Source organism: Schistocerca serialis, chromosome 7 (genome assembly GCF_023864345.2).
Source record: "Schistocerca serialis cubense isolate TAMUIC-IGC-003099 chromosome 7, iqSchSeri2.2, whole genome shotgun sequence".
NCBI lineage: Eukaryota > Metazoa > Arthropoda > Insecta > Orthoptera > Acrididae > Schistocerca > Schistocerca serialis.
This window is the reverse complement of record NC_064644.1, coordinates 326009653-326028391: the sequence shown is the minus strand read 5'-3', so window position 1 is coordinate 326028391 and position 18739 is coordinate 326009653. Positions and strand designations below refer to the sequence as shown.

Sequence of the window (18739 nt, the reverse complement as noted above, 5' to 3'; positions counted from 1 at the left end):
CACCATTCCAGAGGGTTGGCCTGCTTATGAGATTTGATGTTACATCACTCTTCATGAAAGTACCTCTTCAAGACTCTTGGATCAACATTTTGAGCTTCAAATGGATAAACTTTCTAAGCATCACTGACTATCTCCTAGTTCAAGTGGAATGGGGAGTTTTTGGGACAAATTGATGGGTTTACAAATCTCCACATGGAATGCTTTGAGGAGATGGTACTTCATACTGCCTGTAAATAAATCCGAGCACTTATTCCACTATGTCGATGAACTCTTTAAGCTGTGAGAACATGGCAGACAAATATTTAATGAGTTTTGCGACCATCTTAATAGCATCCATCCAAATGTTGCATCCACTGTGGAAGTAGAGGAGGAAGGATGTCTGGCTTTCTTGAATACCCTAAAAAAGAAGAAGTCAGATGGTGCACTAGCCTTCAGTGTCTAGGAAGAAGACCCACACAGACATGTACCTATAGTGCCAACCATGCTAATACCTAGTGCACACATCATCTGTAAAAAAGAGAACCTCCCAGCAAAGCTACAACACATGATGGAAGTGTTCTGTAAAAATAGGTACAGTGGAGCATAGATTAGAAGGGTGTCCAACAAAAGATAATGTGCTGCAAACTCAGAAGAGAGGAAGGAAACAAGAGGATCATTCCTTCTTACTTGGGACTGCTCTCAGCCAAAATTGTGAGGCTGCTTAGAAAATACATCAAAACTGACATCTTGGGTTGTCGGGTGTTCTGCCGGATATCAGCGTCGTACTTGCACGATATTTCGGTCACGTAGCTCGAGACCTTCATCAGGTGCGACCTGAGACTGTCTCAGGTCGCACCTGATGAAGGTCTCGAGCTACGTGACCGAAATATCGTGCAAGTATGACGCTGATATCCGGCAGAACACCCGACAACCCAAGATGTCATTAGATCGCCGGGAAAGCCTGAAGAGTTACATCAAAACTGTCCAGCCACTGCCTAAGATTACAGAGTTCCTTGACTCTGCAAGAGACCCACAAAAACTGAGCATACCAGGCATGTATAACATTTCATGTGAATTTGGTCACGAATGCATTGGGCAAATGCAGTGCTGTATCTCAAAATGTACAACTGGGAGAAAGAGAGAAATCAGCAGCAGCAGAGCATAATGAAACAAAAATCTCACTTCTGACTTTGAGAACACGAAGTTGCTATGCCAAGGAACCAGCTTCAGGACAGGAATGTTAAGGAATACATAGAAACAAGAATGCACAAGAGCCTGGTCAACAGGAATGAAGGTTATCAACTTAGTTCAGCATGGAATCCCATGTTACTGATAATAGATAAATGTTCCCAGCACTGCCCAGAACACAACATACATCTGGAGTGCCCATGCAGAGATTCAAGCATGGCCTTTGACCCATCCTTCACCCATACAACTGCACCTCCACTGCCCTCCACACTCGCCACCCAAACATGACTAGCCTCACGCAGCCGGGTGGTGGGGCACACTTATAGTATAAATATTGTGGCATCCACAAATCTTGACACTTTGCAAGAAGATTATGAATATGACTCTTGTTGAAATGTCATGACATCTTAATATTGTCACCCAGCTAGAAACCAAACAGCTTATCACCCCAAAATGTTTAAGAATACAGGAATGAGGAAGACCCATCTATTATTAGAAATTGGTTGCTTATCTCCACTTTCATAAATGGGTTTTACTAAGACATAATTCAGTCTTTCAGGAAAGACATCTTGACTTATCAACTGGTTACAAAGATACCTCATGTAGAATGCTGCCAGGACAGCAAAAGATCTTAGTGTTTTGACTGAGATATAAGAATTAATGCTTTCAGTGACCTAATAATTTTTTGAGTTGTCTTAAACAGCTGATTTGCCAAAACTGGTGTCTAGCTGTAAAGTATGCAATATCTGTCTAAGTAAGTCTAATGGCCCTGCTTTTGAATGTCTAATTTTTTGTCCCCATGTTTTCAACTATTGTTAGTTAGAGTAAACTGAATTTAGTGAACAATAATTTGAATTTAACTTCAGTTGTCTCATTGCTGCTGTCATCAGGGAATTGAATATCATTTTCTTTATTTACTTTATTCATTTAATGCTTATTATAGCTTCAGATTGCCTTTACTTTGTTCCGGGAATTTGGGATGTTTTGGGTAAATTGCATGGTTTTGCCATTTTGATGACACAGTCAAGAGATTTGCAATACTACTTGCAATGTAGCTTCATAACTTGATTAGAGCTAGTCCTCTGAATTAAATAAAGTTCTCTCATCCATGCACAAAATACTATGATCCTGTATGTTAGCTGCCATTTCTCTCAGTTTCCATTATAACTGTCATCTACCTGTTGTGAAGGGGAACTACATTCACAGTGTTGTACAAATATTTGTAAGAAAGAATACCGTCCTTCAGTTACTATGGGCCATGGTTAACTTCTTCTCATTGTTCATTCAGTATATTCCCTCTCAACAGTTTAACTACATTTATGATTTGGCAGAAACTGTACTTTTTCTTCCTTAGCAAAACCTGGTTGATAGAGACAATTGATTGCTGCCATTTGACCATCATTGTCAGGTAAACCATTTGTTACATGGCCCACATCTATGTAATGAAATGTAATTAGATTAAGAAATTGCCAACCATTATTGTGCCATATCAAACACTCACAGGGAACATTACTAAGGGGAACAAACCAAAGCTTGACATCAGTAACTGAAATGATTACTGAAGTCTCCACAAACAGTGATTTCCCCCTTTATTTCTGTTGGGTCCTATTAATATTCTCTCTGAATGATTAATGAAATTTAAAACATTTCTTGTTAGAGGCTTGTATATTTTCAGAACCACTATCTTGTATGTTTCCATATGCACTAAAGTACAAAGAGCACTTCAGTACCCATTTGTATTGGTGCCCTGGGATTGGGAGTAAACAGTAATAAATGTCAGAAACAAAGCAGGAATTTGATAAGTGTAAAAGTTAATCTGACACATAGTCTGACAATCTGTGTGCAGTGGGAACATGAAAAGCAAAGTGATTCCACTCATTATTGAAACCCAGGCAACAGGTTCAGGGTAGGAAAGGATCAAACATCAACATGACCTTTGTCACCTTCTTTAGTGGCTGCCCGAGAAGTTTCTTGGCGATCCGGCTGGGTACATGCTTTGTCAAACCCAAATTGGCCCAACTAAACCCCGCTGCCAGGCACTGCTGCTCCAGCCCTCCTCCTTCTGTCACATACCATTCACAACACACCGTTGCTATAGTGAGCCCCCACCTCAACCAGGAAAACCAAAGCTAAGTCACAAGGGTGGTGACTATCAATACCGGTGCCAAAGGTAGTTAGGCCAGCAAACCGAGCCGCCATGGCTCAACCTCCACCTCCTAAACCTAAAGACGTCCCCCCACCCCTTTTTTCTGTTTTCTCTGAGGGAGGTTCTAGGGCAGTACTTAATTCACAAGTTTCACCTGACTCAAATGGACCCTGAAGGTCTTACCAGTAGTCAACTCCATGGCCCTAAGATTGACCAGGTTGAAGAGTTTAACCATGACACATGGGCCCCAAAATGCGGGAGACTCTCATCCTTCCCCGCCCGGCCTACAAAATTCTTAATGAAATCTTTATTGCCAACCCTGCTCTGGAAAGTCTTCTACCCTGATTACATTGACAGGCTTGCCACTGGTGAGCCAATCCGATGTTCCTCTTGGCATGCTCCCAGTTCTTCCTAAGTACACCAGGAGTAATCAAGGTTGGCAACAGATTGTTGGTATTCCATAAATTAGAAAGGGGCAAGTTAAGGGGGTTGGAGAACATAAAGGTGGCAGGGACTGCTCCCGTGGCCTCATGCTTGGCAGAATTAAATGCTAGTTTAAGCCAGGGGAGGGTAGTGTCCCACTTATTAGGAGCCCTAGCATGGTAAATGCTCAAGGCTGCCTTGAGATTTCTGTTTACCCTTTCAACAAAGGATGCCTGTGGATAACATGGGGTAGTGGTGACATGCTTGATTGCCTGATTAAAGCAAAAACCTTTAAATTGCTTAGAAGTGAAAGCTGGGGCATTGTCGCTCACCAAGACTCTCAGAGGACTGAGCCAAGATCTAACGTTAACCAATTGCTAGATTGTAATGGATGCAGTAACTCTGCAGGTAGGGAAGAGCCAAATGAACTGGGAAAAGTCATCCACAATGACAAGTGTGTACCTATTGTCTCTCATAGTCTGAGGCAGAGGGCCTATAAAATCTATGAAAATTTTGTCCAGAGGATGCTGCTCCTGTTCGGATTGCAAAAAACCACGAGGTGAACCAGAATTTGGTTTGCCCCTCCTGCGCATCTCACATTGCTTGACCAAGCATCGTATGTCTCAATACAAGGATGGCCAGATAAAGTTAGCCTGCACCTTGGTGAGGGTTTTATATAGTCCAAGGTGAGAGTCGTGGAAGTAGCAAAATAGTGAGGGAACTAATTCAGCCAGTAGGCATATCTTGGATTCTGGGAGTTCTCCTACTTCCTTGCAAAAATGCCCTCCCTCAGGAAGTACTTGGGCAGAGACTCCCCCACTACCAACTTCCTTCTGATAGGACCCCATATTGGATCGGCATCCTGCTTATCCTTCAAATTGAAGAATAGCTGGGGTGCCTCTGCCAAAACAGTATTTACGACGTTCTGGAGTTCCTGGTGTTGGGCTCGTAATTCACTATCTTCTCAAATAAATGTGTGGCTAAGGGCATCAGCTACCTGGTTGAATCCCCGAATGTATTTTACTTGGAAGCAGATAGCCAATATCTGAACAGCCCAGTGCACAATTCTACCAGTCTTGTGTGGCCTGGCCAAAACCCAGCTAAGGGCTTGATTATCCATTTCCAAAACAAATTGCTTATGTTCCAGGTAAAAGCTGAACTTTTCCAGGGCAAGCAACACCGCTGATGTCTCACATTCATAGACAGAGTAGTTGAGTTCCAGACCTGACAGCTTCCTCGGGGCATAAGATAATGGACATCTTTCCCTGTTACATTCTTGAAGCAGGACCTTGGCAATCCCGGCATGGGAAGCATCAGTTTGTAGAACAAAGGTTTTTGCAAAATTTGGAACAGCCAAAATGAGAGGGCTGGTAATCGTAGTCTTAACTGCTTCAAATGCCCCTTACTGACTCTCTCCACACGTAAATTCAACCCGCATCTTACGCAAAGCATTAAAGGGAGGGGGTGGGGTGGGGGGGGGGGGGGGGGGGTGGCCAGCTGTGCGAAGTTGGGGGAAATACTTCCAGAAATAATTTACTATTTTGACAAACCTAGTGATTTTCCTCTTATTCTTGGGTTTTTAATATTTATTTCTCTCCTGATCAATCCTTATTCCATCAAGAGAAACCAAGTGTCCCAAGATTGATATTTGTGGTGTGCACAAGGCTCCTTTGGAAGACTTAACCATCAAATCTGCCACCCAAAATTTAGATAAAAGGTGGGATAGGTGTTCAGTAAATGAACAACTATAAACTACAATGTCATCCAAATAATTATACACAAACACACAAACTTCAAATCTCCCAAAACCACTTCTAGTAAATGAGATAAAACAGCAGTGCCAGTAGCTAACCCAAGGGGGATCTCGGTTATACTCAAAGAGATTCCAGTTGGTGCAAAAGGCTGTCATGGGCTTGGATTGTTCTGCCTAGGGAATCTGATAGTAGCCCTGACTGAGATTCAGAATTGTAAAATACGTTGCACACAAAAACCAAATGAAGCAGTTATGAAGATCAGGTAATGGGATTGATTCCATAATACCTTTCTTATTGAGAAGCTGATAGCCAATGATGGTTCAAAAATCCTGCCCCTTATCCTTGGCAAAAAGAGAAATATGGAAGAAGTGTAGGGGAAGTAGACAGCGTGATCACCCCATCCTGTAACATGCCTTCATCCTTTTCCGTCAAGATCCTCATCTTAGGAGGCAACAGTCTGTAAGGAGACTGACAGACCAGTACATTGTTGACTAAGTGGATTGTGTACCATATTTACTCGAATCTAAGCCTCACTTTTTTTCTGGATTTTATAATCCAAAAAACCACCTGCAGCTTAGAATTGAGTGCAAAGTAAGGGGAAGTTCTGAAAAATGTTGGTAGGTGCTACCACAACTAACTTCTGCCATCGAATATATGTAGCACTACACAGGCATTCTTTGCAGGCACAAAGATAAATTCTGGTGCCAAAACCACTGTGTCAGTAAATAAATTTAAAAAAAAGGTGGAAGACGAGCTTTTTTTCCTCCGTCCCGATATTCGACCACTGCATTTTCATACATTATCCATCAAAGTAAATACAAATTCCATATTGTTCATCTTCGAATGTTGCAGCGTTTCAATGCACTACGAAAATCTGACTGGCAAGACTGTGAGGTATGTTTATCAATATAGCCAACTCTACGTTCTGAATTTTTTTTTCCTACCTGTGAGAAGAGATGGTTGCTAATAGGAACTTTTATGAATTGTGAATCACATGCAGTATTCTCTTCACCATAAGAATAATATGAATATAAACATTTTACCACGTATTCTTTCGTGTTTGCTGCTATCTCATTTAAATTCTGTCTGCCTAATAAACTACGAAGCTAGAGTGAGACAACAGCAATCTCGGAAGAATATACACATCATGTCATGTTTATATTCATATTATTCTTATGCTGAATAGTGATACAGTCAGAAATGAAGTACGGCAACTGACTAGGTTTTTAAATCTAAGATGACTCTCATTTCTGTGCAGAATGTAATGTACTAAAGAGGCGTCTGCAAAGATTTTCAAACAGAGAAAGATTTTCGCTAAACTCTCCTTCAGAACATCTTCTATCATACGCAGTCTATTATTTGGTTCTTGTTGATCATTATCAAAGAAAGCAGCAGTGTAAGTAACAACAAATAGCAGTCTCTTGCCATTGTTTCACTAATGAGACGATTCCTCTCTCTCTCTCTCTCTCTTTTTTTTTTCTTTTGGTAAACGGCGGTAGCACACACAAAAGCAAGCCATGCTGCGAGCGGTGACAGGCCATAAACACTCATTATCAGAATGTGACAAACAATGCATGACACAGTACAGCAATGCATCTTCAGCTTAGAGTGACGTAAACACCTATAACAAAGAGGACGGCACCTATCAGATCAAAGAAAAATAAGCAATCAATTCAAACCAGATGAAGCGCGTGAAAAAGGAAGGGTACCCGTATAAATACGGATGGAGCTCCTGACACACAGCAATGGCTACCTGGTAAAGCTTCACTGCTAAGCTTACGTCTCGATCCAAACTACTGTAGCTGTATCGTCATTCATTTGACCGAAATTGTGTCTCATATTACAATGGACCAACTTTGTTTCGATTTGGGGGTGCGGCCTAAAACTTTTCTCTCCCCTTGAATTTTGAGTCTCAAATATCAGGTGCGGCTCGGATTTGGGAATTTTTTTTTTCCTTGATTTCGAGTCTCATTTTTCAGGTGCGGCTTAGATTCGAGTGCAGCTTAGATTCGAGTAAATACGGTATTCGACCATATTGGTAACACCCAATTTATTGGACAACATGTCAGAATATTGTCCCAACAGCTCAACTACCTGCCTTGCCTGATCAAGCGGTAGGTGACTCAACTCAAACCCAGTGCCGTCACTACTGACTAAATTAACCCACGAAGGGCGATGGCAAGAACAAAGGGAAATCTTTTGAGCTGGTGAAAATTTAAAGAAAATAGCACCACTCACACAGTCAGAGACCAGACCAGAGCGCTGTATGAAATCACAACCTAATAGTAAACGTAATTTAAGATTCTTTACCAAAACCAGATCAACCAGCCAAGAAAAATTCCCAACAGACAAGCTGCCAGCTGCCCCGCATCTTACCCACTGGAGGTAACTCCCCCCCCATCGGCTACACGACATCTCTGAGTGACAGGACATGGGGAAGAGAATTTACACAAATGGTGGAAACCCAAATACTCCCAAGGCCAGGCACCTGGGCACTTGCAACTCCACCTTTTATGGCACCATCTGGTAGATTTAGGATGTCTCTTAACAGGATGCTCACGCACTAAATGATCTGGCGCTCCACAACGATAACACCATGTGTAATCAGAAACCTGATTTACTGCTTGTGCACTTGGGGTTCATTACTAAAGGGCAACATCCGCATTCCACCCTCCCTCTCACATTGTTCATCTAAAAATGAAACTGCCTCTATAGAGTTAATCAGGTCTCAAAACTGATCAAAAGTACTAGGCCAGTGGGAAAAGTTCAAGCAAGAGTGATCCTGAGGAGCTGACACTGCCATATGCATACATTCAAAGTACTGACTTAACATTTCTGAGTCCCTTGCACCCTCCAATAAAACTCATGCTCCAGCTCAATGTGCTTATATACAGGTAATTTACTATTTAGAATCTGCATCCTTAATTGCTGCAAGGTTCCCTATTGCTGCAAGACTTCAGAGACTACAATACTCAAAAAACTCCTTATTAACAGATATAACAAGGACAAAATCACAGAGTGAGGCATGCATAATGCATCAGCATGAGCCTGAAAATGTACCAACAACCAAAGGACTTGCTGGACGTGAAGTAAGCTCTTGACTGCCAATTCTGAAATCTCACTAAGAAAACCCAAGATAGTGTTTGGTAGTTTACCAAAACGACCCAAGAAACTATTGATTCCTTGAGCTTCAGTTTCTCTACCAGTGACTGGCTGACCATTCAGTGAAAGTTCCTGCTCAAGACCTGAACTGCCCCCCTCTAAGCTCGAGGATACTACCCAGAATTGTAGCTCACTGAGTCTATCAGCTAACTGCTGCTGGAGCTGTCTATTGGAATCTTTAAGATCTATAAATCCAAGATTGGCTAGATGGTTCCCCAGGTGAGCTAAATGTGCCTGCAGCTGACATATTTGTTTTGAGGTGGGCTGACTCGCCTCAAGAAATGAAATATTACAGCACATTCCCTCCAATGCAGCGGAAATATTGGAGAGAAGGTCACCTAACTCACCAAAGGTGTCTGCAGAGGGTAAAAGAGGGCAACCAACCGCTGCATGCTGCTGGGTCGCTAACTTGGGTATGATTCCATCTACAGGAAGTCCACAAATTCACAGTTCAGAGAGAAGATGTTCGCGTTTACGGTGGGAAATCCCAGGACATGCTCTGGAGCTCATAGCGGAGGAGAACCCCCTGAAAACAAATAAAAGTTAAGTGCACTGGTACGAGTACCGTATTCTGAACTACGTAAGGTGAAAATGACAATCGAGCCAGGAGTGAAAATACGAAAAATCCCCCCCCCCCCCCCCCCCCCCCCCCAACCTCCTTTAAGCTAGCTGATCATTCAGTTACCAATTGAAACCCAGGCAACAGGTTCAGGGTAGGAAAGGATCAAATATCAACACGTGGAAGGGAGACCCATCAGATAGTTTGTCGTTTGCATCAAATTAACATTTGTTTAAGAAAAACATACTGATCAGTTAAATTCCAGATTAATAACAAACTGAAAACCATCTGAATTATAGCGACCTGTAAAGTGACAAACTACTGAAATTTACCAATATAAGCAAAATAAAACAATTTTCAATTAACACAAAGCATCTGAATTTATAACAGTAAGAATGAAATTTGAATCTTAATTTACAAAAGTTCATGAGCTAACTCCACCAAACTCCACAGCCTAAAACCCTGGCAGCAGTCACTCAACCTAGGTATAGCTCCAAGGAACAAGGCAACTGCTCACATTTTGCTAGGTATGGCAGACGACGTGGCAAAGCACTCCCACAGCAATAACTTAGACCTCGGGCTTTGGGCAGGATGACACCAAGGTAGTGACCCAGAAGTCATGGCTACAATCACCCAGGTAGACTTGTGTGTTTTGCAGTCAACTGTGAACATGAATCACATGTGAGGCAGCAAACTGTAACAGAATATACACTCACAAATGATGAGACTCGCTTTAATGAGATAAATACAACTCGTATCCACACACACACACACACACACACACACACACACACACACACACACACATGTGCCTTTACAAGGCTTTTAATAAGATCAGGGGAAACTCACTAAGATTGACAAAGGTAATTAGAATGGATTTGGTCATATACAATAAATACATGCACCTCTGTCTAGGTAAGATGATAAGCGAGTACATATAACTCACAAGGTGCAGGTACAAACAGAGCAGTTGCAGTTAAACCCTTAAGCAAGGCAGAAAATTACACTCAGTAGTATCCCCACATAATTCAATTATGACTAAAACCCATCAATGTAGGTTAGAGTGAATACACTTTACTAAATTCCAATTAGATTTCAAATTCATACGCTGTACCTGATACAGTACCATGATATTGCCACCGGGTACAGTGCCACTCTTTGGTGTTACCACTTCAATTCATAACATCGTACCCCAATTGGGTGCACACAAGCTGTTTACCAATTAACAGAAACAGGTGGCTTCAAAGAAGATGCACTAACAACAATTGGCCACTCTCAAGCCAAGGCACACTGTGGAACAAACAAATACATATTATTCACTGAACACGACACAATAATATTGCGCCAATTTTCCTTTAAACAATAATGTCCATAGGCAGTATGTTATGGTGCAGCCTCTACACCATGAATTATCCTTTTAACTCCTCTTCAAATAACAGAAGGAGGCCCCTATTACCAGAGCTCCAGAGCACGACCTTCATCATCTTCTTTAGTGGCTGCCCAACATTCAACAAGTCGCTCGGCGATCCAGCTGGGCACATGCATTGTCAAATACAAATCGACCCACCCAAAACCTGCCACCAGGCACTGCTTCTCCAGTCTCCTTCCACCATGTGCCTCCACCTCAACCAGGAAAACCATAGATAAGTCACAAGGGAGGTGACGATCGACTATTGATATCGGTGCCAGAGGTAGTCAGGCCAGCAAACCGAGCTGGCATGGCTCAATTACCATTCATGTTAAAGTGTGGAAATTACTTCGATCTTGATTAGACTCTTACAAGCACTCCTGGCTAAATGTTAGTGTGTGAGATTTACAATTACCTTACTGACAGATCTGAAATTCTTTAGGAGAAGGATGTTGATCTGTGCAGGAGTTTATAGTCTATAATTATTTTTCATCACTGGATCCATAGAAAGCTTTCTATATGAATGACCATTTCCAGAGAATAAGTACATGAAATTGATAGGTCTGTATTGCTGTCATCAGTGGTTTCCCTTGATCTATTGCTGGTAAATGTATTTGTTCCCTGGTCTTTACATTTGACAGACTAACTTATCCCAGCCAATATGACAGAAAGCAAGAGCTTTCAGTGTAATAAACAACACAGCAATCAGTTAGTCCATTTGCGAAAGAGAAACTTTTTCAGTTTTTGTATCTTTGTTGGGATATTTGCATTGACTTTCCATTTCTTTCAGAGCCTCATATGTAGCATAGTTTCTTGAACTACACTCCTGGAAATGGAAAAAAGAACACATTGACACCGGTGTGTCAGACCCACCATACTTGCTCCGGACACTGCGAGAGGGCTGTACAAGCAATGATCACACGCACGGCACAGCGGACACACCAGGAACCGCGGTGTTGGCCGTCGAATGGCGCTAGCTGCGCAGCATTTGTGCACCGCCGCCGTCAGTGTCAGCCAGTTTGCCGTGGCATACGGAGCTCCATCGCAGTCTTTAACACTGGTAGCATGCCGCGACAGCGTGGACGTGAACCGTATGTGCAGTTGACGGACTTTGAGCGAGGGCATATAGTGGGCATGCGGGAGGCCGGGTGGACGTACCGCCGAATTGCTCAACACGTGGGGCATGAGGTCTCCACAGTACATCGATGTTGTCGCCAGTGGTCGGCGGAAGGTGCACGTGCCCGTCGACCTGGGACCGGACCGCAGCGACGCACGGATGCACACCAAGACCATAGGATCCTACGCAGTGCCGTAGGGGACCGCACCGCCACTACCCAGCAAATTAGGGACACTGTTGCTCCTGGGGTATCGGCGAGGACCATTCGCAACCGTCTCCATGAAGCTGGGCTACGGTCCCGCACACCGTTAGGCCGTCTTCCGCTCACGCCCCAACATCGTGCAGCCCGCCTCCAGTGGTGTCGCGACAGGCGTGAATGGAGGGACGAATGGAGACGTGTCGTCTTCAGCGATGAGAGTCGCTTCTACCTTGGTGCCAATGATGGTCGTATGCGTGTTTGGCGCCGTGCAGGTGAGCGCCACAATCAGGACTGCATACGACCGAGGCACACAGGGCCAACACCCGGCATCATGGTGTGGGGAGCGATCTCCTACACTGGCCGTACACCACTGGTGATCGTCGAGGGGACACTGAATAGTGCACGGTACATCCAAACCGTCATCGAACCCATCGTTCTACCATTCCTAGACCGGCAAGGGAACTTGCTGTTCCAACAGGACAATGCACGTCCGCATGTATCCCGTGCCACCCATCGTGCTCTAGAAGGTGTAAGTCAACTACCCTGGCCAGAAAGATCTCCGGATCTGTCCCCCATTGAGCATGTTTGGGACTGGATGAAGCGTCGTCTCACGCGGTCTGCACGTCCAGCACGAACGCTGGTCCAACTGAGGCGCCAGGTGGAAATGGCATGGCAAGCCGTTCCACAGGACTGCATCCAGCATCTCTACGATCGTCTCCATGGGAGAATAGCAGCCTGCATTGCTGCGAAAGGTGGATATACACTGTACTAGTGCCGACATTGTGCATGCTCTGTTGCCTGTGTCTATGTGCCTGTGGTCCTGTCAGTGTGATCATGTGATGTATCTGACCCCAGGAATGTGTCAATAAAGTTTCCCCTTCCTGGGACAATGAATTCACGGTGTTCTTATTTCAATTTCCAGGAGTGTATAATTTTGACAAATTTAAAATGGGAACCTAGTTCAGTGAACTATAGGACATAATTGGTTAACATTCATGTAGCCTTGCAATCTAATCCCATCTTCCCCCAATTATCAATGGGATAAATTGTTTCAACATTTCGTTGTTGGTTATTTGTATATGACTAATGTTAGAATTTTACTGTAGCAACACACCAACAGCTTACAAATGCTACAGTCTTCTGTCCTTTTTTCAACTTAGATAAATTGTGTTGTTAATTCAGGATAGCCATTGTGTTTTTGTTTTACATGCAGTTATTCAGAGAGCTTCTGTACCGATATGGCATCTCATCATGGCTGTGTAGCTTACAGACATATGCTAATGATGTAAAATATTAGTAACAATAATAATAGTAATAACAATATGTGATTTAATTCTGTAGTAACTGTGTATCAGGGATAATGCAAAAGTATTCTCCATGCTAATTATTTTGTTTCTTTTTTGTTGAAAATGATTTTTCTTTGAAACAGCTACATTGTTATTACTATTAAGGACTATTTGCATTTTTTTCCTTACTTTCACAATAATTTGCAATTGTTACCTCTTTAGCTCAAATGCTGTGGAATGACACAACCATCAGATTATGAAATGTCATGGTGGAAACTGAGAGATATTGGTCAGAATGAGCTTATAGTTCCCCTGTCTTGTTGTATACTGAAAAACAAAGATGATCCTGGGGCATTTCTTGATCCTATACCACAGAACAACTCGCTCTGCCAGTCAGTAGATGAGACCATCAACAATAAAGCACGACATACTGAGGTAAGACAAATACTATCAATTTTTAAGTGCACTGAAAAGTGTCAATACCACTAAGTTTTAGGAGCATACATATATTTTAATGCAGTTTGTGTCAGTATATTTTCTTCTTACTAAAATAAAGTAGACTATTTTGGCATTGTGTATTCAGCTGGCACAACATAGTAGCTGTACAGGTGTGTGGTGTGTGTGTGTGTGTGTGTGTGTGTGTGTGTGTGTGTGTTTTCTAACCTATTTACACTATGCCAAGATCCAGAACTTTCCACACAATATTTAAAAGATCAAATTGGTGTAAAAATGAATACTGTGATATTGTGTGGAATAATGACAATGTTATGAAAAGGATATATTGCTTCCCACCATAGATGCTGAATTGCAGGCAGGCACAACAAAAAGATATACATTATTTGAACATTTGGCCAAAAGGCCCTCTTCTAAAGTAGAAAACATACACACAATCACACAAATGCAACTCACGCACACATGACCACTGTTTCTGGGTGTTAAGGCCGGGCTTGTACACCAACTGCACTTGATGAGAAAAACAATAAAAGGATGCTGTATGGAATTAGGAAAAATAAGGGAAAGGAAAGCACTTACACAATGCTGGTGAAATGGTGAAGTGGATAAATAATAAAGCATCTAGAGAAGATAGGGAAAAGATGGAAAAGTACTTTGACAAACAACCAAATCTGTGGAAAAAAAACAATGAAAAAGTGAATACTAGTAAATTTGTTAGACTTGGATATGGAAGAAGAGAAACATATTATTATGTTGGGAGTGGAACTAGCAGTTACAAGAATGAAAACTGGAAAGACAGCTAGGATAGACAAAATAAGTGTGGAGATGGTGAGGGCAGCCGGACCTACTGGGTTACAGTGATTATATAGGTGGTTAAGATGCATATGGACTCAGAAACATATTCCTGAAGAAGGGGCAAAGGGGATAATAATTTCAGTGTCCAAGGAAAAAGACAGAAAAGTAAATAGCTATTGAGGGATCACAATCATATCAAAAGTAGCAAAAATAATGGAGAGGATACTGAACAGAAGATTGAGGTAAAAAGTGGATCAGGTAGTAGAGGAGTAGTATGGCTTTTGGCATGGTAGATCAACAGTGGACCAAATCTTTAGTATGAAACAGGTCATGGAAAAGCATCGGAAGTATAGAAAAGATCTGGACTTAATTATGACATATAATGGTGTCCCCAGAGAAAAGGTGTGAGAAACCTTGAAGAGAAAGGGAGTTGGGGAACAAACAAGTGAAAGTGCTCAAGTAGTGCATGAGAAAAGCTTCAGCTGTGTCCAGACCCAAGTTGGAATAACTCATTGGTGTAGGAATGTTATGGGGTTGAGGCTAGGAAATGAAATGAGATGTCGTGTGCTAGGGCTTCCTGTCGGGTAGACCATTCGCCTGGTGCAAGTCTTTCGATTTGACGCCACTTCGGCGACTTGCGTGTCAATGGGGATGAAATGATGATGATTAGGACAACACAACACCCAGTCCCTGAGCGGAGAAAATCCCTGACCCAGCCGGGAATTGAACCCGGGCCCTTAGGACTGACAACCTGTCGCGCTGACCACTCAGCTACCGGGGGCGGACAGGCTAGGAAATATAATGTCAGCACTATTATTTACGGTTCTGAAAGATGAACCTGTGTAAAAGACAAAAGAAGACCATAGAGGAAAGGAGTTAAAGTTATTGCTATTTCCTGAGGATATGTTGTGGAGAACCAACAGTATGGATGTACCAGAACAACTAGACAAACAACTAAACAAAAAAAAAAAAAAAAAAAAAAACTGAGAAATACAGCATGAAATTCAGTGTGAAGAAAAGCAAGACCATGATGGTAAACAGAAGTGACAGAGAAGGGAAAATACTAATTAATGTCAGTGGACAGCAAATTGAAATGACTAACAACTTTCAATATCTGAGAAGTGAGGTAATCCAAAATGCAAGGATGGAGGTGGAAAAGTGGTAGTGGGTACAGTAACACACTTTATCACTGTGTAAGGATTTTAGTCTGTGGAAGGGAGATGCCAGTGAAGTGTAAGGAACTGCTGTACAAGATGTATGTTATGCCTATATTGACATATGTATTGGAGGCCTTGACAATGAGAAGAAGAGATGAGAGTAGAAGTCAAGTCAATGAAATGCAATTCCCAAGAAGTATGTTAGGAAAAATGAAGAGACAGAGTGAGAAATGAAGTTTCTGAGAAAGAAATTGGAGTAGAAAAATTCAGTGATGGAATTGAGAGGAGTAGGTTAAAACAGTTTGGACATATAAAGAAAATAGAAGGTAGAAGAATACAAAAACAAATCAGGGAAGGCAAATCTGAGGGCAAGAGGTAGATCCAGAGAAAACGGATTGACTGGACTGGAAAAAACAGGTGCAGAAGAAGAATTGCGGAAAAACAGGAAAACGGAGAAGCAACCCAGCCTGATACTGGATAATGGAGATGTAATTATAGCTAACATAATATAAATATAAAATAAAAATGAATAACTGAAGAAAGTGATTCGAACACTACAGTTAAGGTGCAGCAGTGGCAGTATGATTAGAATGTCATGCATAAGTTGGCTGCTTTCCATTCTTTCTCATATGATTTTGAGGAAAATATTTGGTAAATGAAAGAAAACAAAAAATAAATAAATAAATAAATAAATAAATAAATAGAATAAATAAATAAATAAATAAAAAGCTTATGACCTCTTTTGTCTCTTTCATGATGAACTGCCTGTCTTTTTGTAATGTTCTTAGTTATTGTGATTTTCCAAAATTGAGTAACCCACTGCACAAAATTTGAATTGTTTGCAATAATAAATTGGAGTCATTGTGTTTTATGCTTGGTGCATGTTAGGTCATGCATTTGCTACATATGCAGTTTAGATAAGACACTGAAACAATTCAGCCGGCCAGAGCGGCCGAGCGGTTCTAGGTGCTACAGCCTGGAACCACACGATCACTACGGTCACAGGTTTGAAACCTGCCTCGGGCATGGATGTGTGTGATGTCCTTAGGTTAGCTCTGTTTAAGTAGTTCTAAGTTCTAGGGGCCTGATGACCTCAGAAGTTAAGTCCCATAGTGCTCAGAGCCATTTGAACCATTTTTCTGAAACAATTAATTGCACCTACCTCCAGACTCAAGAATGCAAAACTTCTGTATGAAACATCAGACAATACAGTGAGAGTGAACTATTCTTAACATCTATTGTATTTTATAAATGGTGAAATATATCAAAACAAGTTTAATAGCCAGCAGAGATGAGAGAATTTTGAAATTTGCTGGACAAGTGAAACCATCTTATCTGCTAAGATATACTAGTAATTACAGACATTTTTTAATGTAATAATATAATTTTTAATAGTTATCAATAGCTGGTGAAGTGAGAATTGGTGTGGGTTTCCTACAGCATATGTGAAGAAATTACTAGTTTATTTTTATACTGACAAGTTATTGACCTGTCTCAATCTCCATTGCTTGCTTGCTGATTCAGGATTCCATGTCTTGCTGAGGGATTCCACCAAAACTGCAACAGAAAGAATAATTTATTCTTGCCTGACATGTTACTCTTTTTTTTCTTCAGAGACCCATTATCAGTGGCAAGTTTTGAGTAACACTTTCACTTCTCTTTCTGTCATTTTAGAAATTAACTTCTTTTACCAAAATGGACATGGAGTTTACAAATTTTTGCCTAACTAACATGTTAATGCAGTTGCAGTTGTGATAGCACCCTGAAACAATGTTTTGTTGAAGAAGCATATGGAGAAAAGGCATGTCAAAAGCTTATGAAAAAAGCTTTGATTTTTATTTGGTCCTGCAGAATACATGTTGTGCAAGTAGTTTACTGTTAATATAGGGCCAATCAAGTCAAATAGTATGATATTACATGAACATTTTGTACACAAAAGTTTTAAATATCACATAGGTACTATTTTAGCTATTTTCTTCATTGTTACTATAAAAATAAACTTGTGTGTTATTCACTTTTCTTCCTTCAAACCCATTCCAGTTCTCATGTTACATGAAAATCATGGTAGACAGGAGAGTTTTACGTATCAACCATATGGAAAAATACTCTCCTCTTTGTGTGCTGTTGTTTGCTAAAAATCTTTTCCTGTACCTTGAACTGTTTATGAAATGCAATGGATATTATGAGTGGATCACTCTTGCTGTGTAGTTTTATCACAGGCAAAAGTTAGAATGCCAGATATGAGCCATTTTCTCAAAACTGATGATAAATAAAGACCTCCTCCAATGTTAACACAAAACTTTAATCTGTTTATATGTAAAGGATTATGATTTAACATGCAACTCCTATTTTTTACTGAAAATTTTGTGCGGTGAGTTACTTAATCCTTTAATATCTTAATAATTGCAACTAAATAATACATATTGTAGGCTTTTGTACTCAGAAAACTTCACCTTGGCTTGATTAGTTACCCCAAAAACATTATTGTGTATGACATTATGGAACAAAAGTGAATAAAGTGTGCTAGCATTTTTACTCTTACACCACCTATGTTTGATTGCATCTGTAATACAAATAATAATTTATTTGAGTGTTTTGGCAGTTCTGTGCTGTGGTGTGCCACTTCCAGTTGAATTTATTATTGAGTCATAATTCTAAGAATTTTACACTGTCAGTTTTTTCTATGTGCTTGTCATCATATTTTAGACATGTACTCAGGAGGGGGGGGGGGGGGGTGAGAACCCCTTAAAAATTCTGAATTGCATGTAGTTTTCTTTTCAAAGCTTTGTGGTGATGAATTGACTAGGAACCATTTATTAACATTCATGAAAATTTCATTAATAGATCTTTATCATATACAAACCAAATGGATTGCATTTGGTAATGTTAATGATGAAAAGTGTATGTAAGGAGAAGTAGAGGCCCTAACATGGAATCTTGTGGAACACTCAACACATTAGTTACCACTTGGATGGTGACTGATAGTTTAACACAGTACTATTTTCTTTCAGTGCCCTTTACTTGCAGTCAGAGAAATTAGATTTGAAACATTTTGTGGTGTTTTCTGTTACAGTGTAGTATCCTAATTTATTTGAAAGTGTTTGTGATTCACG

The 18739-nt window shown here is 41.0% G+C and overlaps 1 protein-coding gene across 1 annotated transcript in view; it reads left to right on the top strand.

Moving 5' to 3' along the window:
* LOC126413043 (CD82 antigen-like) overlaps positions 1–18739 on the top strand; it is a 126849-nt gene that overhangs the window by 89633 nt on the left and 18477 nt on the right. Inside the window, exon 4 of the mRNA XM_050082939.1 lies at positions 13444–13656. Coding sequence (XP_049938896.1) covers positions 13444–13656 — 213 coding nt within the window. The remainder of the gene's footprint in view (positions 1–13443; positions 13657–18739) is intronic.